The sequence below is a fragment of the Narcine bancroftii genome, chromosome 1, assembly GCF_036971445.1.
Source record: "Narcine bancroftii isolate sNarBan1 chromosome 1, sNarBan1.hap1, whole genome shotgun sequence".
In the NCBI taxonomy this organism is placed as follows: domain Eukaryota; kingdom Metazoa; phylum Chordata; class Chondrichthyes; order Torpediniformes; family Narcinidae; genus Narcine; species Narcine bancroftii.
In genome coordinates, this window is record NC_091469.1 from 274,260,776 (window position 1) to 274,286,297 (window position 25,522).

A 25,522-nucleotide genomic window follows, 5' to 3' on the forward strand; every position below is an offset into this window, starting at 1 on the left:
AATTTTCTTTACCTTGCACTGAACAAAAGAATTGTGTTCATAATTAAAATTTACCCTGTACAGACTTAGATAATCTTAATTATTTCTATTGTTGGGAAAGGAAACAAAAACGTTGAGCAGATGAGAGAATGGAATTGTTCACAAAATGCACAAACACATGCAAGTTCTCTCCAATGAAAAAAAAATCAACCAATAGTAGACCAATTGAAAAATTCCAAAACTAAAATTAATGTAAATGAAGGGCAATGGAACTCCAATGGCAAGATAAATTGGAGTACAAGTTTTGGAAGTCAAACATCAACTCCTTTCCTTCCAATCTAAGAACTTTACAAATGTCAGCAACTGTCATAAAATTAATACTAAGTTTCATTTTTCTTAACCATAGCTCAGGTTGTGTTAAGATCATATATTTTTCTGAATGCAAGTATCCTTCAACCATCATCACTAACTGTGGACAAGTTTGTGCAGCAAATTTAACATGGTTCATGAACATTGACAGTTAAATCTACTTTTTTTTTTAAACCTTCAGCTATTTTTTTCCCTGATTTTCAGTAACCAAATTATTTTGTTGTGTATTCTGGGGTAATATTCCATTATCAGTTTGCTTGGAAAAACATTGTTTTTTTTTTATATAAAAAATCTGATTAAGTTAAAATTGATTTGCAAACCCATAATGCTGGATGAAGTTATTCATTCCATTGTTCACACTTTCCTTCCTGAAGTATTTTGTGTAATTTTGCATGTTTTTGCATCGACATTGCTCTACCAAGTTATCTAACTGCAGCTGACCTCTAATACAATCATTGTTCAGCTACATGCATTTTCAATATATTGGACAAAAACAATCGAATATATTACCCAATAAATAAAGATAAAGTATCAAAGGGTGGCTTTCAAAAATGTATACACCAGGAGGGGGAAAAAAAATTTCAAAAATATGACAAATCATAGCAAACTTTCAACTTTGAAACTCATCAGCTGGATATACTATGAAGTACAAAGGTCTGTAGGCATTGATTTCAGTAAAAACAAGAATGCTGGAGGAACTCGGGTCCTGCAGCATCCACAGGATGTAAAGATTTATAACCAATGTTTTGGATCGGAGCCCCAAGCTTAGGTCTGTGCTTGCCACCAGACATATTTCACAATTGCCTGCAATGTAATGGCAAAGCCAGGCAAATAAGATATTCCTTGCTGTTACCTACAGTTTCAGTTCGGTAAATCCATAATTTTCCTTGTGCTTTAGAATAAATAATGTACAAAAAATAGAAAGTGGCAAGTTCTGCCATACAGTAAATGAAGCTGTTACTTGCTCCCCAGCAATCCAGGTATGTATCAAGCTTGCCAGGAGTACCGTTTGGGAAAAAAGATGAACAACAGCTGAGAATCAGAATTTATTGTCATGAAAAACAAAATTTGTTTTGCGGCAGAATCACAGTGCAAACATTTCTATAAACCATCTTGACTTCAGGCTTCTGCACCTCCCCCACCCCCCCCCCCCCCCACCCCAACAAAACCCAGTAACAGAGTGAAGAGAGCATGGCCTGTGTGGTGGGGGTCCTTGAGGATAGAGGCTGCTTTCTTAAGACACCGCCTGTTATAGATGTTCTCAATGGAGTGAAGTCTAGTGCCCATGATGTAACAGGCTGAGTTAACAACTCTTGGGAGTTTATTCTGGTGCTGAGCATTGGCACCTCTGTTCCAGAGAGTGATGCTACAAGCCAGAATTCTCTCCACAGTACACCTATAGAAGTTTGAGATTCTTCGATGACGTCCCAAATCTCCTCAAACTCCTCACAAAGTATAGTCGCTGGCAAGCCTTCTTCATGATTGCATCATCCAGGACAGATTCTCAGAGATGTTGACACCCTGAAATTTGAATTTCTTGACCATTTTCACTATTGAGCCCTCGATGAGGACAGTGTCATGTTCCCCCAACTTCCTCATGAAGTCCACAATCAGTTTCTTGGTTTTGGTAACGTTCAGTGGAAGGTTGTTGTTGTGACACCGCTCAACTAGCTGATTTATCTCCCTCATGTATGCTTCCTCATTGCTGTCTGTGATTCTGCCAAATATGGTGTCACCAGTAAATTTGTAGATAGCATTGCAATTGTGCATAACTGTACGGTCACAGGTGTAGAGCGAGTAGAGCAGTGGGCTAAGCATGCATTCTTGAGGTGTGTCTATGTTGATAGTGAGGAGATGTTTCCAATTCATACTGACTGTAGTCTTCTGATGAGTCATTCAAGGGTCCAGTTGCAGAGGAGAGGCCAGATACTCAGGGTTTGGAGCTTGTTGATCAGCACTGAGGGAATAATGGTGTTAAAGTTGATGAAGAGTAGCCAGATGTATGTGTTGCTGTTTTCAAGGTGATCCAGAGCTGAGTGAATATCAGGTGTGGAGTGATTGTGATGGTAGGTGAATTGCAGTGTATCCAGTCCTTTATTTAGGTACCTGTTAATCCTGGCCATGACCAACCTCAAAGCATTTAATCACAGACAATGTTAGTGCTTCTGGGTGAGTCGTTGAGGCAGCTCCCTCTGCTCTTCTTGGGCACTGGAATGAATGACGCCCTTTTGAAGCAGGTGGAAACCTCCGACTGCAGCAAAGAGAAATTGGAACATATCCACGGACACGTGGCTCAGTTGGTTGGCACAGATTTTCAGTACCTTCCCAGGTACACCGTCAGGACTTGACACCTTGCGAGGGTTCATCCTCCTGAATGATGTTCTGACATTGGCCTAAGAGACAAATATCAGGGTCCTCAGCCTTTTCAGGAATTCTCGTAGGCACTGCCACGTTCTCTTTCTCAAAGTAGGCAGAGAAGGTATTCAGCTCAAGTAATGAAGCATCTCAGTCATCTACAGTGCTTGCCCTCGCTTTGTATGATGTAATGGCCTCCACTCCCTCTAATAGCTGGTGTGTATCTGTCTCCAGTTTTCTCCAGAATTACTTTGTTGCTGAGATAGCCTTCCACAGGTCATACCTGGATCACCAGCCTAAATGCCCTCAATCTTGCCATCAGCAAATTGCAAACCTTGTTTCATCCAATGTTTCTGGTTGGGGAACTACCAGTATGTGTAAAGGGGCACAAAGCCAGGTGATCCAACTTGCCCAAGTGAAGACATGGGATGGCTCAGTAGGCGGTATTCATGGTGGTGTAGCAGCAGTCGAGTGCATTGGCTCCTTTCGTCTCACAGGTGGTAGTTGCTTGTTAGGGACTTCTTCAGGTTGGCCTGATTGAAGTCCCCTACAATGATCGGGAATGCTTCAGGATATGCTGTCTCGTGGCTGCTAATTACCGTACTCAGTCTTTCCAGTGCTAGCCTGATGTTAGCCTGTGGCAAAATGAGAGTAGGATGAGGCTACAAGAAAATCTCAATAGTAAGACCCAGACTGAAGGTCCCAAATGAAAACATTTCACCAGATTAGCTGTATGGATGATCCTTTCGAACTTTGCCATGATCCCCACCAACACAATAGTTGGCCTTCAGCCAACTACTATTTGATTTTTTTTTGCTGGGATTAAAAAAGTCTAATCTGGTGAATTACCAATAATGCATCAAGAAATTAATTTATTATTCTTGCATTGTGCAAAGACAAATTTGTAATCTCATGGCAGTGGATCACCATAATAATAATTATGATCACTTGAACATAACAAAATTTCATATATAGCTTGACACTAAAGTGGAGTCCAAAAACTGGTCCAAATTTAATCAGGGTCATCTATATGCGGGGAGAGTTAACCAAAATATTAGAAAATTGAAAGATATGATGGCAGATGAACAAATGTAGACATTTAAAGAAACATCTCAAAATTTACATTAGCTTGAGGACGACAGGCTTCATTGAGAAAGATTGTCTACCTGTGGCCAAAGTTCAAGGTTAATCTTGGATTCAAAGAGGCCCAGAGTTCACAAAGGTGTTTTAGTCTTCAGATAGTTTAAATTTTCAAAATATTGATACAAATTCAATGTACAAAATTAAATTAAAATCTAATGCAAAGTCAGAGAGATACAAGATAATGGGGGAAATAAGGAAACTAGTCTTCACAATAGAAGACCTGCAAGGAACAGTGGAGAACCAACAACACAGAAAACCCAAATTAGAAGATGAAACTCCACCCCCCCTCAAATAAAATTACCATTTGTCATAAAAAAACAACCATTATGCTATAATTTGTGCTAAATTGCTAGGCTAATAATCCAGAAGCCACAATTACTGGAGCCCATAATAGCAGCTGGGATTTTCAGATAATGTAATTAAATGATCTAGAAATTATAAAATTAACATCAGTAATAATGAGCCTTCTGTAATCAAGAATCTAATTTACTAAAATCCTGCAGGGAAATATCTTGTTACAATGCCCTACCCCATCTTTGTATTTATTGTCTTTTTAATTCAAATACACTATTCTACGTCTTCCCACAAATACCTGTTTTGCTGCAGCAATTTCAGAGCATGTAATGTATGAGAATAAACTCATCACCATTATGGCCATCAAAAATATACCAAAATACTGTCAAAATATGCAATCAACTTAGCATGCCATTAAATGGAAACAAGAAAAAAGGATATTCAGCTCTCAACAGTGCAAAATTTCACAAAAATGTCAACATAAAGTCAAACATGGATAAGGAAACATCCATTAGACTCCACTGTAAAACAGAGTATCATTGAGAGACTTGGTAGAAATTGGAAGCACAGAGACCCACTATATCAGATAATCTTGCTCAGTCTCATTCCCACCAATCACTACAATGCAATTTTATCTGTCAGCAATAGTATGAATGAAAAGCACAGAGACTGATGACAGAAGCCCCAATGTCACACAGAGAATATCCTCAGCATTTAACAATGCCACGGTGGTACAATGGGATGGATTCACAGCCCATTTTCCAGCACAAAATAGGCACCTGTGGACGGCTTTGGGTATTCATTTGGAGCAGAGTGCAAATGTACATCATTCTGGAAAACTATAACTAACCCTGGTTCAATAAAAATGTGGAAGTTTTCCCAGGGATACCCAAAGCAAGTCATCAAATTGAATGCCTGGTAAAGAGCAGGAGCATGCCACACAGAGCCAAGTGGCCACACAACCAACAAATAACATTCCAGCACTACAATTTTGCATATCCTATTATCAGTGATGGATAGTTAAACAGCTATCAGAAGGTAGGGGGTTTAAAAACACTCCCATCCTCAATCATTGTAGACCCCAGCAAGGACAGCAAAACAAAACTTAATTCTACAAGCACCCTCAATCAAGCCCCAAGCTGCAAATCATCCAAAACCAGAGCCACGCAAGTCAGCCTTCAGCCAACTTGACTCAGTCCATTCAATTAAGAAATAGTTGTTAGCTCTGGATGCAAAGACAATGAGAACAAACATCCTGGCTCTCATGATAGACAATACTGCTGAAGTAACCACATCTTTGGTATCGAAATAAGTTCCTTTTGCCCTCTCCATTCACCCCTCTCCATTCTCTAGGCATCTAAACTACAGCAATTATTTTCCTTACAGTTCTTGCGGCCTTCATTTAAAATGTGAAGTTTCTCCTTGCACACACACACACACCTGCTAAATATTTCTAACATTTTCTGTTTTGTATTTCAAATTTCCAGCATCTGAACTTCTTTTGATTTTTACTGAAGCTTAGAAATGAATTACAGGTAAGAGTAATTATCCCTTGACATCAAAGAACCATTTGAACAAGCAGTGTGTTTCTCTATATTCAAAATGCTTGAGACTGGACATTTGGTCAGTTATTGGGTTTATTTAGTTATTGGAATAATGGCTTTAAGCAGCTCGGCAGCATCAGCAGAATTACTTGTATCTAGTTTTAATACAGTAAATGAGCTCTGTTATCAAAATAGCAATAAACAATGTCAGAGCCCCACATGGGTAAGTTGGGTGACAAATTTTTTCATCTTCTGACGTCATGTCGGTACCGCTAAAAAGTTCAGTTTTTGGATCTTTTCAGTATTCAGAACTTTGGATACGGGGGAAACGTACTGTAATAAGATTGAAGTCAATGGGAGTAAGGAGAAAACCCTCCTTTGCCTGGACCAATACATCCCATAAAGGTGGTTACAACTGTTAGAAGTCAAGATGAGGAATATGATGAATCATTCACCACTTGCTTGGTAGATTTTTATCTTCAACAAACATTCACACAAGCTGGCATCCCAAATATTCACTTGTTCCATTGATACTACACCTTTACTGTAGTGTGTACTGTTTCTGAAAGACACTACATAAATTGTCAGGGTTTCTTCAACAAACACTGCCTAAACCTTGATACCTCTTGAAGAACAAAATCAGCGGGAGCTTAGGTAGCATCATTTACTACTTTCCCTTCAAGGAGATGTGGAGTCAATGAAAAGGAAGAGGCTGCTAAATTTACTGAAGAAAGAAAAAATTGATATCGCATTCGTGCAGGAAACACATCTAACTGAAGTGGAACACAAGAAATTAAGGAGAGACTGGGTAGGGCACATAACGGCAGCATCATATAACTCAAAAGCCAGAGGAGTAGCTATATTAATCAATAAAAATGTACCAATCAAAATAGAGGAGGAAATAATAGATCCCAGCAGGGAGGTATGTAATGATAGTGTCAGATATTTTCAGAATTTTGGAATTTGCTCAATGTATATACACCTAATGAAGAGGATCAAAAATTTATGCAAGATATCTTTTTGAAGATTGCAGATACGCAGGGGAATATACTGATAGGAGGGGACTTTAACCTCAATTTGGACTCAAAGATGGACAAAACTGGACAAAAGACTAGCAGAAAGAACAAAGTAACCAAATTTATGGTTCAATCGATGCAGGAAATGCAACTTGTGGATATATGGAGGAGACAACACCCAAAGGAGATGGAATACTCATATTATTCGGGTAGACATAAAACATACTCAAGGATAGACCTGTTCCTGTTCTCAGCCCACATCCAAGGGAGAGTTAGGAAAATGGAATATAAAGCTAAATTGTTATCAGATCACTCATCCCTGTTATGAGCAATAGAGCTGGAGGACATCCCACACCGAGAACGTATAGATGGAGATTAAACTCCATGCTACTTAAAAGACAGGATTTTAGAGAATTAATTGAGCGACAAATTAAAATGTACTTTGAAATAAATACAGAATCAGTGAAAGATAAATTTATACTATGGGATGCAAGGAAAAAGGACAAACAAATTACATATAACCCAACGGAGATCAATGAAAACTTCAAGGAATTATACGAGCAATTATATCGAACTGAGAACGAAGGGAAAGACGACAAAATAAACGAGCTAAAATTGAACTAGCGAAATTGCAAGAGGATGAGCAAAACAAATTAATAAAATCATTTGAAATAGAGGATATATTAAAAAAACTACCAAACAATAAAACGCCAAGAGAGGATGGACTCCCAATAAAATTCTATAAAACATTTAAAGACTTATTAATTCCTCCTCTCCTGGAAGTAATGAACCAGATTGAAGAAACACAAAACATGCCAGATTCATGCAAACAGCAATAATTATAGCAATACCAAAGATTGGGAAAGATCCACTAACACCAGCATCATGTAGACCAATATCTCTACTCAACATAGATTATAAAATAGCTAAACTATTAGCAAACAGATTGGCCGACTGTGTACCAAAAATAGTAAAACTCAATCAAACAGGATTTATTAAGAAAAGATGAACAACGGACAATATCTGTAAGTTCATTAACTTATTCCATGCAGTACAAGGAAACAAGACGCCAACAGTAGCGGTTGCCTTAGACGCAGAAAAAGCCTTTGACAGAGTAGAATGGAATTATTTATTCAAAGTACTATAGAGGTTCAACCTACCAGAGAAATATATTAATTGGATTAAAGCATTATATACAAGGGACCATCGGCGAAGGTGACAGCAAATGGATATATATCAAACCAATTTAAATTAAGCAGGTCAACTAGGCAGGGATGTCCACTATCTCCCTCACTGTTCGCGTTAGCTAAAGAACCACTGGCAGAACAAATAAGAACAGAAAATAAAATAAGAGGGATAAAAATAAAAGAGAAGGAATATAAAATCAGTCTATTTGCAGATAACATCATAGTATACTTAACAGAACCAGAATTATCAATAAAAGAATTACATAAGAAATTGAAGGAATATGGAGAAGTATCGGGGTACAAGACCAATGCAAATAAAAGTGAAGCGATGCCAATGAATAATGCGGATTTCACAAAGTTTAAGAAAGAATCACCATTTAAATGGCAAACACAAGCAATCCAATACCTAGGTATTCAACTAGATAATAATCTAGGCCATCTATACAAATTAAATTATCAGCCATTAATGAAGAAATTACAAGATGACTTAGAACATTGGAAAGATTTACCACTAACACTGATAGGAAGGGTAAATTGCATTAAAATGAACATCTTCCCAAGGATACAATACCTATTTCAATCGTTACCAATTCACCCAACAGAGAAATTCTTCAAGGAGCTAAAGAAAATAATAAGGAAATTCTTATGGAAAGGGGGGAAACCGAGGATAGCGCGAGATAAATTAACAGAATGGTACAAACAAGGGGGCTTACAGCTACCAAACTATAGAGCACCACAATTAAGATACCTATCAGATTTTTATCAAAGGGAAAAACCAGATTGGACCAGATTAGAGCTAGATAAAATAGGGGAGAAGGTACCTGAACATATACTATATAAGTGGGATGAAAAGCTGGTGCAACAGGGGAATTCACCAGTACTGCACCATCTGCTCAACATTTGGAAGAAGATTCACGTAGAAAGGAAAAAAAACAAATTATCAACTACCAAAATTAATACTGACAAAATCAACTAATCCCTTTCACAATAGATAACCTTTTCTTTAGAGAATGGGAGAGAAAAGGGATCAAAAGAATAGAAAATTGTTTTTGGGAAACAAATTATTATCTTTTGAACAAATGAAGTACAAATATGGAATAACTCATAGAACAATGTTTGCATATCACCAACTGAAAAACTACTTGAAGGACAAATTGGGAAGCAGGCTGAGGTTACCAGAAGGAAGCAGTTTTGAATATGTGATTACAGACACAATGATAATTAAAAGATTTATAACAAACATGTACATCAAACTGCAAGAGAAAGAGAACGATGAAATAAGCTCTAAACCCAAACAAAAGTGGGAACAAAATCTAAACATAAAGATAAAGAATGAAACATGGGAAAACCTATGCTCTGGAACTATGAGAAATACAATAGAATTGGTTACACAGGCTATACACCACGCCCCAAAAGTTAAATAAATGGGACCCAACAGTATCAGATAGATGTTTTTGCTGTAAGAAGGAAATGGGAACAAAAGAACATGCAATTTGGGCATGTGAGAAAGTGGAAAAGTTTTGGGAAGATCTAAATCAGGTATTAAATAAAATCACAAAAAACAACATACCAAAAAATCCAGAAATCTTTCTTCTAAGTAATATAAGAAGTAAAGAACTTGGACTCTATTTGGATGGAGCACAAAAAAGATTTATTATGATAGCCTTAGCTGTAGCAAAAAAATGTATTATGTCAACCTGGAAATCAGAAGATAGCCTGAGAATACAGCAATGGTACATAGAAATGAATAAATGTATGCCATTGGAAAAAAATAACATATAATTTAAGAAATAACATCACAGTAATTCGAACAAATTTGGGAACCGTACAGAGAACACAACAAAGAAGTCCTACCGTGGACCTCCACCACCTAAAATGACAGAATGAGAAGACAACGAAATGAACTGACACAATTTTCTTGTTTATTTTCATTGTGTGATGACATTGTTTAATGTATCATATATGTTGAACATTGAGTGGGTGGGGAGGGGGGTGGGAAGGAGGGAGGGAAGGGAGGGGGGAAGGGGAGAAAATGACTGTGTATATTCAAGAGGGAAAGGTTTATGTGTATTTTGGTCAACATGGTTTATAGTGTGAAAAATAAAAAAATTTAAAAAATGGTGATGTGGAGTCATTCAAGGTGGTGGCTCATTACTTTTCAGTGAGTATGTCCTGACATCAACATCTAATTAATAAACTCAAGTATGCAACATCCACCAAAAAGACCAGGCTTGACAACGATGGGGAAAAACAGAACAGAACTACCAATAAGTGTGCTGCTTTAAGGTGAGGCCTGAGCAACAAAATAATTCTAATTCTTTTATTTTTTTTTAATTCATAGGGTTTGGAGTCAAAGGTTAAATTTGTCAACAAAAAGCAGCTTTTTCCATGTAATTAGACACTGGAGAAGTTTCTAGGGGAATATCTAGAAGCCAAAACACGTGTATTTGGAAAACAAAACTGTTAATTTAGCAAATTCTAAAAGATCGAAAGCAGGACAGGGTTCCATGATACTTTTCCAATATGGAGCTCCTGGAAAATATAGGGATGGGAAACCAAGTTGAAAGTTGGTGTTCGACACATTTACATCTAAAGTGCTTAAAGTTCCACAACATATTCTTATCAATTAAAAACAGAGCTTGGAAATTAGATAAATCAAAGCCACAAATTATTCAACTATTTTTAAGATATTTGAAAGGGAAAAGTACAGCAACATGTAATATTTCAGTTTTATATGAAAGATCATCCTACCAGTTGCAAGTGGTTCCTGCTGCAAATCAGACTGCTCCACCTGATGCTGTGGCTGGCTACTGAAACCTTGATTGTAGCTGGCCTGATAGGGACCCTGTTGTTTGAGTGTGTCTGGGTCACTGGCAGGAGGCACTGGTGCATTCATATTAAACACCTTTTCAAAAAGGGAAGAGAACATAATGCAAAAACTATAAATTTGTAACATTTAGCCTGTAGAAAGAAAACAGTAGCCTGGATACTGGGATTAAAATATCAACAGATAAATTGGAGACAGTAAACAAATTAAACAGCTGTCCAAAGAAGCTAATATGCATTGTAGTGAGTAATCTATTACAGGAGGTGAATACTGTCCAATGGTATGTAATCACTGCTCTTTACTAAAAATGCTTAAAAATATTATTTGGTATTGTGAAAGATGGAAAAAGGTTTCAGTTCAGCTCAAGGAATTTGTTGTTTGGAAGAAAGACAAATTCACATAGTATATTCCAGGTTCCTGCCAGAACACCCAAAGCATTCCAAAACCAAAATATTAATGAGGCACAGGAAAAGAGACAAATTTGAACTTCACAAGTTCTTAAACTGCAAGACAGTGACCAGGAAGAACAGTGCAAATAACTCCGTGACTCTGAAGAATCTGGACTAGGGCATATCCCAAACTCTTCCATTAAATGGGAGAAGAGAAAGGACAATATTGTATTAGAATACAAAACTGGTAAATTCCAATCCCTTTCAATTGCACCATTTCTTTCTCATTCACCACAATCTCCATAATTTTCTTTTAATCACACCTTCCCTACCCCGACCAAATTATGCAGTCTGGTTCTCATTAAGCACCACCACCAACTTCTTATTGATTGCTCATATTCCATCTCACTCCTCTTCTTTCACCAATGATATACAATGAAATGGGCAAGGAAACATAATTCCTTCGCTTTTCTATGGCCAGTGCATCCCTGGAGTTCAGCCAAAATTGAATGAGTACTGCCAACAGATCTGACTAAGATTCACAATAAATAAAAAGCTGTAGAAATCAGAGAGGCACCTATAATTTCCTCAAACTCATTTATTTTAGTATCATGGAATAAAACAAGTACATCCAGAGAGATGCCCACATTATTTCATCTCGCATCAATTTTAATAATTACTTCATTCTATTAAAATTCTACTATGACTTCATTTTTAGATTAGTGCTTCAATTTTATTCTTTTTCTTCCATCATGCATGAGCCTTAACATTTGGCTGAAAATTAAAACTTACTTTCCCGAAATTGGTTGTTACACTCATTAAGAAGAAATGCCATTTTCAGGTCTTAAATTCTGTTCTGATATTTCATTTAGGTTGAGATTCTATTTTTTTTTAAATAAATCGATGGCACAATGAATAATTTTATCTGTGCTCATAAATTATTAGCTTTTGGTCAAAAGGTTAGGTACATTTATAATTTCAAAATAAAGATCTTACCGTTTGCATTGATTGGAATGGAGCAGCATTCACATTTATACCACTGCTGTGGAGAGGTTTAGTAGGAGGTGCCTTAAAAGCTTGTGACTGGGAAGCAACAGGAAGCGCTGTTGATGCTGAAGTCTGTTCAGAGGTCATGGACATAGTGGTCTAAGATACACACAAGTTGAAAACCAAAAAAAGTTATCAAAGTACTAAGAGATGACTGTCAACTGCTTCAAAACACCAGTTCTGCTGTTTACTTTGCCTTATACATAGATGTGAAATGTAGCCACAGGTAGAATGAATTTCTCACTGGCAGTCAACACCCGATTATGATACACAGAATAACTGATTGAAGTAACATATCAAATTATTAAAAAGATTTGAAAAAGAGGAAGAGGACACCATTCACCATATCTCCAAATTAAAATTAGAACCTCCAGGTTCTGGGGCATTAGAAATGTCAACACACCTGCTCATTTAGAGCAAGATGCTGTCCAAAGTTTCTCTATAAACATTGTAAATGTTTTTGGAAAATGTAGAGTGAAAATTAAAAGGGTTTTGAGATTTTTGTAGCAATTGGATGCACTTGGTTACAGTTACCTGAATAGATTCCATAGATTCTTTCTGGGTTCTTTGCTCTGCCATATGGGAAGGTTGGTACATAGGCTGAGATGGTGGAAATGGTTCACTTGTGGATGATACCAAAGGTACCTTTGTAATAAAAAGAAAACAGGAGAAAAAATTAAGCTATAGATTACACTGCAAAGATGAGGAAGAACACTAAAGGTGCAACTGGAATTACAAGTAAACACAATTTTCAATAGCTAGACCATAATTATTCTCTGAAGAATATATGATTTAAAAAATTGAAAAAAATGTTAAGAGTCAAGAATTATACAAATATATTTAATAAAAGTCTTCACACCCAACCAAATATTTATTAGTATGCAAATAAAAATTCTGTTTAGCAACCAAGTTTATTTCTTTGGACTGAAATTTTCCCCTTTTAAAAAAAAACAAATTAGCCTGTCATTTTTGGTATTCTCCATGCCAAACAGTAAAACTGAATATTTACACACAATACATGTTATCATAAATTTGTGATGTTGCAGGTCACCAAAAAAATTGATATTTGACCCAACTCAAAATTACAAAGTATCACAAATTTAGATTACTTCAAAGTACAACGAAAAGAAATTTATACCTGTGCACTACTTACATTATAAATGGAATATTATGCTCATATAGCTAGCTGCTACAAGCTATGGCTCTGCTGAGCCAAAAGCACAGGAGAGGTTATAGCTGCACGCAGGTTAGATCAGAAAGAACACACTATTCCCAGAAAGAACGACGCGAACCCCAGTTGAGCTTTATTGGGCTCATAGCCCTGCTTTTATTCTCAAGCTGAGGGGCGTGGTCAATGCCCCCTCAGCACTGATAGGTGCATTTGCAATCTGCTTTCCTTGATAGGCCAGTTAGGCTCCTTCAGTTGTGGCCAATTGGAGGGCAGCACTGCAGGCCTTGGGCAGTCTGCTGGATCGTCGCGTTCATCCTTCATTTTGTGAGGCCCCCTGAGGGGCCACCACACTCATATGATTGTGTCAACACTCCACCATCCACCCTCCCTGAGGCCTTGCCCCAACTTCAAGTTTTGTGCTTGTGCATTTTTGTGAGCACATGGTCTCTTTTTTTTTTAACTTGTACACAAGATCATACAGTTGTACTGTTCATCAACTTTCCTGTCTCTATCTGGAACAGTAAGACAAACTATGGAGGAACTAATAGATAAGCAGGAAGCAAAGGAGAATTTTGAGAAGGAAAAGGATAGTAATGAGGAGGCAACAGTTGAAGAAGTGAAAAAAGGTCGAAACCAATAATCCCATGCATCAGACGCTGATTTCCAATATCCTGATCTCTTCCACCGAGTGAGGACTTCATCTACTGCAAGTGCACACAGTAATTTATGCAACAGCCACACTACATTAAAAGATTTTGCACAAAGGCATCTTTCCAGAAATCTTGCCCAAGAGGATTACACAAAAGTACCCCAATCAATAGACTTGAAAATTGTCAAGAGAAGCGGAGAGGAATTTGAACACAAGGTCTCTGAAAGTCCATGGCACTGTACTTGCATTACTCGCTTTTCTTCAATGGAAACAGAATATCTGTTCATTATTGGTAACAGAGCAGTGCAACAAGTTTTAATGACACAATAGAAAAATGTCTAGGTTAGTTGCTGATGTATTCATTTGCAGTTTATTAGGGGCACTACACCTCGATTAATGGAATATCAAGAGGCAAAAAAGTTATTGAAAGAAATAAGGCAATACTTTTTTCTTATGGATATCAATAACTATGAGAAAAGAAAAATGAAACAGATTAATCATAGCTTTTGATAATCAATACCCAAAGATTCTGAATTTATAATTACAAGAGACAACACAACCAGGAATCTAAAGGGATTCCAGATTTAAAAAAAGTTAAACTGGCAATACCCTACACATCAACATTGCTTTTCTTGGATAATATAATAGGATGATGAAAATCTGCTTAGCCCAACATGTTGCATTGTGACTTCAATACCTGATCTGTAAAGGTTACATTACCTGTGTGGCTTCAGACTGAACAGAAACTGCATTAGATTGTCCATGCCTTGATTCACTGTGCACTAGAAACAGGACAGAATTACAACAAAATTAATAATAATCAAGAGAGCATGACATCAAAACTATTTTCCTGTGACCATTGGTCTCAGAATTTACCCAGAATCACTGACCTGTGACTTAATCATTTTGGCTATATCAAAAAGCACAAATAGACCTCGCCTAATAATAAAAAAATTAATTGAATTCTTCGGAAATTAAGTAGAACTTTGTACCCAAAGCTTCCTAATAAATAAAGTAATTTCTGATTTACTGCTCAAAATTTTACCTTGTGTACAGACCATCTGTTGCATCTCCATAGATTGTGCCGTATTCATGGGCTGCGCTGAAACAATAGCTGGGTCCATTGCTTGACTCTCAAACTCAAGCATAGATTCCTTCAAGAGCAAAAAAAAGCTTTCATTCAGAGCATTTTCTACAAGATTTGAGATACATCATCGTGCAATCCCTTTCCTACGAATTAATATCATGCTGAACCCAAGCTTGTTATTTCTTACTGCAGAATATGTATACAATTTATATGTTAAGAATGTGTTTGATGATATAATTCCTAGTTTAATTCTGTTTTAAATATGCACTCAGTTCCCTGACATGAATGTACATCAAGGATCTAAAAGTATATCCCACAGGGTAGCACATCTAGAGTTGTACCAAAAACTGAATTTCATGGAATTCTGGGCTCCAATAATGTGAATATTTTAGGACAAACATAAGCTTACAAAGTTGATAGATTCAATTGAATAGTTCCAAGGTTTATGAGGAAAGAGGATGGGGTGGATTAATAGAAAAAAATAATCATACTGATAACCAGACCACAGATTTATGGTAAATGCCAGAAGGACCAAATCAAGAGGCAATCTTTTCATGTATATTTTTAATATAAATCTCTAAATATCTATTTATATATTTATTTACGTGTGCATGTTTGAGAATTTGGAGTGCTACTTTTGATGGAATGTTCAAAACCAGAACCAGTAGGCAAATTTTGGAAAACTGCAAAAACAACAGGGTATCATGGGAGATTTCAACTCCCTATTATTGACTGGCACCTCCTTAGGTTCATGTGGGGGAGGCATGTGCAAGAGGGATTCCTGATCTCTCTCACATTGGTGAATGAGAGGACAAGTAATCTAGTACTGGGTAATCCACCTGGAATAACTGTAGGTTACTACAGGAAGCAAGGGAAAAGATTACTAGATCTTTGCATCCTCCCTAACCACAGGAGAGATTCTGGGAGTTGGAGAAAAGCAAATGTGTTTAAGAAAGGCGAGAGTGATAATCCTGAGAATTATGGACCAATGAGTCTTGCAACAGTATTGGAGAGGATTGGATTGGAAAGGATTCTTAGTGACAGGATCCACAAGCATTTAGAGAACCATAGTCTTCTCAGGGGTAGTCAGCATGACTTGATGAGAAGTAGGTTGTGCCGCACAAGCCTTTCCATAGATTCCCTCTAGTTTTTCCCCGAGAGGTAACCAAAAAAAAAATTGATGAAGGTGGATGTGATGCCTATGGATTTTAGTATGGTGTTTGACTGGGTCCCCCATAGTAGGTGCACTCAAAAAGTCATATGACATGGGTGCCAAGGAACCTTGGCTGCTTGGATTCAGAATGGGATTACTGACAGAATGCAGAGGGGCAGTAGAAGATTGTTTATAAATGATTTGGATGCAAATTGTATCAGCAGTTAGAACTACAGAATACTACAGCACAGAAAAAGGCACAAATTCAGTCTGTGCTGACCACCATTCTGTTAGTCCCATTGGCCTGCTCCGACTCCATAACCCTCCAGACATCTCCCATCCATGTATCTATCCATCTAGTCTTAAACTAAAGATCAAGCCCGCATTCACCACATCAGATGGCAGCCCATTCCACACTCCCACCACTCAGTGAAATACTTTCCCTCTTCAGCTTAAAACTACGACATCTCATATTTATCTCCCCAATCTTAGTGGAAATATCCAACTCACATCTATACCTCTCAATCTTATAGAGCTCTATCAAATCTCCCCTCATTCCTCTCAACTCCAAGGAATGAATATTTCCCTGTAACTCAAATCCTGAAGACCCAACAACATCCTAGTAAATCTTCTCTTTCAATCTTATTAACATCCTTCCTGTTGTTAGGCAAACAGAACTGCACACAATATTCCAAATTTGGCCTCACCAATGTCTTAAAGAACTTTCACAAACATCTCAGCTCCTACACTCATTACTTTGATTTTTCAAGGTTAAGACGCCAAAAAGCTTTTACAATCCTGCCCATCTGCGACACCACCTTCAGGAAACAATGTATCTGTATTCCCAATCTTCCAAAACAAACTGTCTTTAAAAGTCGCTAAAAGAAAATCCATCTTTACACATTCAAATTCAGCCTTCAAAATGGGCTTAATTCATACTTGAATAAAGTTGAAGGTTCCCTGCATTTGTGCCATAAGATCTTGTACTCTCTGTCTTCTGACCAAGGGATCTGAGGGAGCAGCATTGTTCAGTGCATGATTTTCAGGTACTGTGGGTGGCTGCACCTGTTGCGGTTGCTGCTGCAGTGAATTTACAACCTGACAACAAAAAGGTAGCAATTAATGCAGAACTTGTGCCATTCTACCTTTAATTTTGCACAAATGCTGACCATAACACATGAATCAACCAAAAATACATGGAAAGTTCTCAAACTTTCTGACATCATTCAACCAGCAACAATGAAGACATTTTTATTTTAACGTTTACACTAATTTTATATATTTAGCAGCAAGGATAGGTCACAATTCAAGGGTATATCAAAGCACAAGACTGCATTTGCTGAAAAAAATTGAAAAATTCAGTAGCTATTGAAATGTTCCTGCAGACTGCCCAACAGCCTCTTGAAAAGTAGCCACCTGGAATACTAGTATATACCATGCGGCTGTGTGAGAAGAAATTTAACCCAATACTGGGCTATTAGATAATCTAAATTAGTGGCAACAGCCAGAGCACCTGAATCAAGCTCACCACCCTAGGGAGGAAATAAAACCCATGCAGGCTGCTTGCTAATTTATGACACAGTACCAGGCATTACACTCTTCTTCAATCTGTCAATCATACACCACACTCACCATGCCAGGATAAATGCACCTTGGAAATGTATCTACCCCCAAGTATCAAACTCAAATAAAAGCCAAATGTTTACAAAGCTGCGTACCAAGCAAAATCATGTGAAACTTGGGTTTTTAAGGTAGTTACCTCAACAGTTTCTGTGTTCCATTCATCAGCTTGCTCTTTCTGGCTATTGCTGAATTGTGTCTCTGCAATGAACTGCCTGTTCACAAACTGAAAAGCAAAAAAATATTAACAGGCAGGTAATTAGGAATATCTTCACTTATATTTCTGTAAAGATTACACATTTTGAAATTGGGAAATATTAGAACTTGGAAAGTTTCGTCTATAAACTGCTCTACCTTCCTATCAGGACAATTTGACACCTACCAGTTTTTGGTTTCAATGAATGCAAAAGATTTCCTAAAATTACTTTAAATTCAACAAGTCAAAGAACAAATCAAAGATTTAATGAAAGTGGGAATGAAATACAAAAGTCTGCAGATGCTGTGATTGTTTTAAAAACACAAATGCTGAAGTAACTCAGCAGGTCTCGCAGTGTCCGTAAGAGATAAAAGATTTAGAGCCAACATTTCAAGCTTGAGCCCTTCAAGGATGGAGTGAAAAGCAGGCAGACGCCTGAATTAAAAAGCTGGAGAGAAGGAAAGAAAGAGGAGGAGCATAGTCCAACAGTGATAATTGGCCATGCATAGTAGGACAGGGGAGAAAAGGTGAGAATTGATTGGGGAGAGGGTGGCTCTATGAACAGAGCTGAAGGAAAGGAGACAGAGGGGAAAGGGAAAAAGAGGAAGCTAGAGAAAAGGAGAAATAGGGATAGAAGGGAGCTAACTGAAACAGGATACGATGTTAAGACCATCCAGATGAAGGGTATCCAGATGGAATAGGAGATGTTGTTCCAGTTTGCAAGTGGTTTCAGTCTGATAGTGCACAAGACCATGGATAGACATGTCCTGATGGGAGTGGACCAGGAATTTAAATAGGTTGTTACTAGGAAATCCTTGGTGTTGCAGTGCCCACATGTCCTCCCTCACCACCATTCAGATCCCAAACAGTCCTTCCACGTGAAGCAACGTGACTTGTGAATCTGCAGGGGTCATCTACCGCATCCGGTGCTGCCTCCTCTACATCAGAGAGGCAGGACGCATACTGGGAGGTTACGTCATTGAGACCTCAGCTCTGTTCACTGCAATAGCAGGGATTTCCCCAGTGACAACCCATTTCAATTGCCCACCCTATTCCATGCAGACATGTCTGGCCATGGGTTTCATGCACTGCCAGACTGAGACCACCTGCAAATTGGAGGAACACTTCATATTCTGCCTGGGCATCTTCCAACTGGATGGAATTAAACTTTTAGGGTTTCCGTGAACCCCCGCCTCTCACTCCACTTCAATTTCCTTTTCTCCAGCTCTGCAATCACAAAGACATCCCCTCCTCCAATCATTATTCACCATTCCTCTCCTATCCTTTTATCCATGTCCAATTATCACCCTGTCAGTTGGTCTGTGCTCCTGCCCCACTCTTTTCTTTCCACATCCCCAACCTTTAAAATCAGGCACCTACCTGCTTTTTACTCATACCTCAAAGAAGGGATCAGGCCCAGAACTTCTGTTATATAATCTGTACATCTTATGGATGCTACAAGACCTGCTGAGTCTTCCAGAGGCTCATCAAATGCATCCAAATACACAAACAACTTTAGAGGCCTGAATTCTCAAGCCAACATGATTCACTCTACTGTTCTTGCAGAAATGTTTGGCCAAAACAAAGTTTTAGGAGGCTTATTCCACATAGACATACAAAATAACTGAAACAGTGCCCTCCATAAGGTTTGTGACAAATGTACTTTCCCCCCAGTTTTAAATTTGTAATCAAACAATTCACATGTGATTAAAGTGCACATTCCAGATTTTATTCAAGGGCAAGTGTGTACATTTTGGTTTGACCATGTAGAAATTTTAGGGTTTTTATAAAAAATATAGTCCCCTCATTTCAGGGCACCATATATTTAGGACATAGCAATATTATGTATATTAAAATAGTCATGTTGAGTACTTTGTTGCATATCCCTTGTATGCAATGACTGCTTGAAGTCTGTGATTCATAGACATCACCAGGTGCTGAGTATCTTCTCTGGTGATGCTCTGCCAGGCCTCTACTGCAGCCATCTTCAGGTCCTGCTTGTTTTGGGAGCTCGTTCTCGTCAGCATATGGAAGGAATACTCAATTGGATTTAGGTCAGGTGATTGACTTGGTCATTCAAGATTTTTCGTTTTTAGCTTTGGAAAACTCCTTTGCTGCTTTAGTAATATGTTTGGGATCATTGTCTTGCTGTTGGGTGAAGTGCTGTCCAATGAATTTGGAGGCTTTTGCTTAAACTTGAGCAGATGTTTTGAATCACCTCAGAATTCATTTTGCTACTGTCATCAGCAGTTACATCATCAAAGATGTCAAGTCCACCAGTACCTGTGGCAGCAACACATGCTCAAGCCATAAACGCCCACCACCATGTTCCAGAGATGAGGTGGTATGCTTTGGATCTTGGGCAGTTCCTTTGAACTCTCCACAGTTCGCTCTTGCCATCACTGATCTTGGTCTCATCTGTACACAAGAACATTTTCCAGAATTCTGCGGACTTTTAATTACTTTTTGGTAATCTGGCCATCCTGTTTCTGTGGCTAACTAATGGCTTGCATCTTGCTAGTCTCAATTTCTGTTTATGATGCCTTCTGAAGACAGTAGTCATTGACAAATCTACACGTCTCCTGAAGAATGTTTCTAATCTGTCGGACAGGCATTTGGGATTTTTCTTCATTATGATGAGAATTATTTGGTCATCAGCAGTGAAGATCTTCCTTGGACTACCTCTATGCTTTTTCTTTTTAATGATGTCCCAAAAAGTTGATTTTGGTAATCCTTTGGCTTAGGCGATGTCTCTTACTGTTTTATTCTGGTTTTTCAGCCTCATCATGGCTTCTACTTTGAGTGACACAACTCTGGTCTTCATTTTGAAAAATGGCAACTAGACACCAAAGATGATCAAAAGTTTAGAAGCAAGCCTAGCTCTTATATGTGCAGAATGAACCAATTAAACATACCCGAGTAATCACAATCCCCTGTGAAGTCACAAGTCCCAAATTTTATAGTCCCTTCAAATGGAGGAACTATGTATAAAAAGCACTATCTGATTAAACCAAAATTTATACAAATAATGTGCACTTCAATCATGTGAATTTTTGATTACAAATTTAAAAATTTTAAACAGTGGAGCACAGGGGAAAAGGGAAGAGGAGTCTTTGTCCCAATCATTATAGTGGGCACGGTACAAGCTGTAAAGAGATACAAATATTGTTTACTAAACAATATTTATTTTTATGCATATTTGTCCTGCTTATGTATTGCTTGTGCGTTATGTCTGTTTTTGTGCCTGCACATTTTGCATGAGTACCGGAAAATGCTGTTTCGTTGTGTTGTATTTGTGCGAGTCAAAGATCATAAACTTGAACAAATGTACAACTTTACGGCAAAAGAACATTTTTTGCTACTCCAATCTCCATGTGTTTCTTTTCAGGACTACCTAATTTAGCAAATACACACAACCTACAAGATGGCAGAGAACATACAAGCCCATTTGACAATCCAGGACAATTTGACAAAATTTATCTAAACTTGGATTACAGATAGGAAGGAGAACCTGGAAATGTTTCTCTGATTACATGCCTTTGACCAGTGGGGTACTGCAGAGATGAGTGCTGGAACCTTACTGTTTGTTTAATACATTGATGATCTGTATGTGAAAGCAGGAGGGATAATTAGCAAGTTCACAGATACCAAGTTCTTAGATAGTGGTGCTGCTGGTGCAATGGGTGGCTTTTGATTTCAGATCACATTGATGAGTTGGTAAGCAGGGCAGAGAAAAAGTAGAAATGAAACCTAATGAAGCATTACATTTTAGGAAGATGAATCAGCAAGGATATTTACAATATGGCAGGAATTGAGAAAATGCTGTATAGGGATTCCTGAAGACAACAACAACAGGCAGATAAAGGCTGCAAACGGGACATTTTAACCATTATATGGAGCAGAGACCACGGCAGAGAATGCATTGGACAACAAAGAGGACATTGCATTAAATTAGGTCAGAGTTAGAGAATTGGGTGCGGTTCTGGTCACTGCACAACAGTTACAACCCATCAACATTGTCTTTAGCACTTAATCTCATAAGGTTCCACACAAAAAAAATTCCCAAGATTTGCAAGGGGGCAGAGCGCTGTAACATTCAACACAGTAACTTCCACAAATATCTAAAAGTTTTGCCAGATTGAAACAAGGCTCAAGGAAGGGTTCATCCACTGCACCGATAGCTCAGTGCAGTGCCCTCAGAGTTGGGAGAGAGACCAAGAACATAATGGTGGGGAAAAGACAATAGTTTGTAAATTTTCTTGCTTGGTTTCAACATGGCATGCATTCCCACTCTTTTGGAGGTATTTTAAATTGTTTTGCCATGGCTCAAATCTCTGAATTATTTGAGGCAGATTCTAGGCTGGCCTTGCAATTTGGTTGTTCTCAAGCCCAAGTGCAATTAGAATTTGGAATCAGGCCCTCATTCAATGAGCAAATCCAAAACAAGTTCAAATGTAATTTTCTGGTCAATTTGCCAACACAATTTAATATATTTTTTTATTTAATACTTTACCATGAACCAGGCCAGTAATATATACAAATATTCAGTATAAATATATACACAGTGACATTTTTCATTTTTTCTCCCTTTCCCCACCCCCTACAACTTAAAGCAGAAAATAAAATAAATAAATACATGATAGAAGAAAAAAAGAAAAAGCGATCATGTTGTCCAATATTTTATATTTAATTATTTTCTTAATTGTAACTTATCACGTCAAGAGATGGAGGTTTGAAATTGGCAGTTTCTAATAAGCTCTTTGTATGGTTCCCAAATTTGTTCAAATAAAGCATATTTATCTTTTAGGTTGTAAGTAATTTTTCCTAATGGAATACACTTGTTCATTTCTATGTACCATTGTTGTATTTTTAAGGTTGCTTCCATTTTCCAAGCTATCATTATGCATTTCTTTTGTGGCTGCTAGTGCAATCATAATAAATCCTTTTAGAACACTGTCTAATTTTAGATCCAATTACCTTGTTTAACAGGAAGATTTTGGGGTCTTTTTGTATCCTATGTTTTGTAATCCTATTTAACATCAAGTTTAAATCCTCCCAATAGGTTTTCAATTTTGTACATGTCCAAATTGCTTGTATTATTGTCCCAATTTCTTGTTTACAACAAGCATTTGTCCGATAATGTCGGATTCCATTCTTTTAACTTTTGAGGTGTAACATATAATCTATGGAGTCATACGAAACAGTATTTATTGCATTAATTATGGTACCTGCCCATAGTTTCTTCCATGTTTCATTCTTTATTCATATTTTTAAATCTTTTTCCCCAAACTTCTTTGGGTGTGTATATTGCATCATTTTCCTTCTACTGCAATTTGTTATCACATGTTGTGATTTTTTTTAAACTATCGCAGTGTCTCAAGTAATCTTAGACACACTCCCAACTTTTAAATAAGTTCTCAACCGATAATATGAAAATATTGTACCATGTGTATTCCATATTCATCTTTTAACTATCCAACTGTCAATAAATTATTTCCCAAAAAGCAATCTTTTATTCTTTTAATTCCTTTTCTTGCCCATTCCTTAAAAAATAGATTGTCTGTTGTAAAAGGAATTCATGGGTTTTGCGTTAACAACAATTTTGGTATTTGATAATTTATCATCTTTCATTCCAGATGTATTCTCTTCCATATTTTTAGTATGAGATGTAATATTGGTAGATTGTTATGTGGCACCAGTTTCTCATCCCATTTATAAAGTGTTCAGGGACCTTTTCTTCTAATTTATATAATTCTATCTTGAGCCAAGCCAGTTTTTCTCCCGCCTGATAAAAATCTGACAAATATCTTAACTGTGCTGCCCTGTAATAGTTTTTGAAATTTGGTAGCTGCAATCCCCCTTGTTTATATGCCCATGCTAATTTTTCCTAAAGCTACTCTTGCTTTTTTTACCCTTCCATAGAAAATTTCTTATTAGTTTGTTACAATTTTTTTTTTAAAATTCCGTCGAGGGAATTGGTAGCGTTTGGAACAAGTATTGTAGCCCTGGAAATACACTCATCTTGATGCAGTTTACTCTCCCAATTAGTTAGTGGTAGTTTTTTCCATTTCTCTAAGTCCTCTTGTATTTTCTTTATTAACGATTGGTAATTTAATTTATACAAATGATTCAAATCATCTATCCTGATACCTAAATAACGTATGGCCTGTGATTGCCATTTGGATTCCCTTTTACATTTTGTAATAATCTACTTTGTTCATTGGGATTACCTCACTTTTATCAATATTAACCTTGTATCCTGAAATCTCCCCATATTCTTTCAATTTTGTATATAACAATTTTATTGATTTATCTGGGTCCGTTGAGTATACTATAATATCTGCCCCAAATAAACTTACACCAAGTTTAATTTTAACTAAACATTGGAAAGACCTTCAAATGTACTTCAACTAATACAAGATTTCAAAAGTACTTGCCAGAGCCTACAAAAATTCACATAATTAGAAACTAACAAAACAATCTTCCTTATTTATACTATAATACCGCTTACCTCCCTTGCCTCCACATCAGCTTGCTCCACGTATTCTTCAACTGCTTCAGGTTCTACAAAAGGAAAGCTGATTTTTAAATTTTTAATAGTTTTTAAAACAAACATTTCAGATCAAAACAGAGTTAAATGTGTCTTTCAAAAGTTTCATGCCATCCCAGAACACTTTCAAAACTATGGACTATTTTTCTCATCATGTCAATGATGCAATTCAAGAAATGCTGAGGGAAAACAGTGCAAAGCAATTTCCAATCAATAACCAAGATACATTAGTGAAGATTGGAGATAAATAAAATAATTTCCTTGCCTCTTTCAGAATTGTACTATGGTTATACCCAATTCAAGAAAGTATTCATAACCTTGGCTTAACTGATACGACTTCCAGCAGTTAAGCTCTTTCTGTACTGTGCAAGAATATTAGCCCAAGGAATTGAAATCAAAGTCAGCCATTGAGCTACCAGTCTAAAAGGTAACAGCAGACTGCTGAAAACATGTGCCAATAAGCATCCACCTGGAATAATGTGACAAGGAGCATAAATGAGGACCTCACTATTTAAATCATTCATGGTTATATCAGAAGACCACTAACCAATTATAAAGTTGTGCTTGCAGCACAGTAAGCCAACAAGGTAATTGAGCAGAATCAGCTCATATTTTTCATGGTTCATTATGGCACACCTCTGAATTCAGTGCCAAATGGAGAACCTTGAGTAGAGAAAGAAATATCATAAAGATCAACACCAAAAGTAACCTGAGCAAAATTGATCAGCTGCACAAGGAGCATCTCTGATCCATTATACCTTAATCTTCCAAAATACATCCTGTTTTTGTTGGAGTAGCAATACATAACACAAAACATGGCATGCAAATTCAATTCCCTGCAAACCCCCCCCCTCCAAAAATGAGAGGAAATCAAAATAACATTATTCCAATTTCAAAATATATTCCAACCTGGCTTCAGAGCTGGAAGCCAAAAAAAATCTCCAAT

The 25,522-nt window shown here is 37.3% G+C and overlaps 1 protein-coding gene across 2 annotated transcripts in view; it reads right to left on the reverse strand.

Annotated features, from left to right (window-relative positions):
* The window catches only part of caprin1b (cell cycle associated protein 1b), a 78,141-nt gene that overhangs the window by 16,093 nt on the left and 36,526 nt on the right, over window positions 1-25,522 (reverse strand). For both annotated transcript variants that reach the window (XM_069899461.1, XM_069899463.1), the window contains exons 7-14: window positions 24,538-24,590; window positions 17,970-18,056; window positions 17,150-17,308; window positions 15,016-15,124; window positions 14,691-14,752; window positions 12,685-12,795; window positions 12,100-12,249; window positions 10,639-10,792 (exon numbers count right to left, since the gene is read on the reverse strand). In XM_069899461.1, the coding sequence (XP_069755562.1) occupies window positions 10,639-10,792; window positions 12,100-12,249; window positions 12,685-12,795; window positions 14,691-14,752; window positions 15,016-15,124; window positions 17,150-17,308; window positions 17,970-18,056; window positions 24,538-24,590 (885 nt within the window). The remainder of the gene's footprint in view (window positions 1-10,638; window positions 10,793-12,099; window positions 12,250-12,684; window positions 12,796-14,690; window positions 14,753-15,015; window positions 15,125-17,149; window positions 17,309-17,969; window positions 18,057-24,537; window positions 24,591-25,522) is intronic.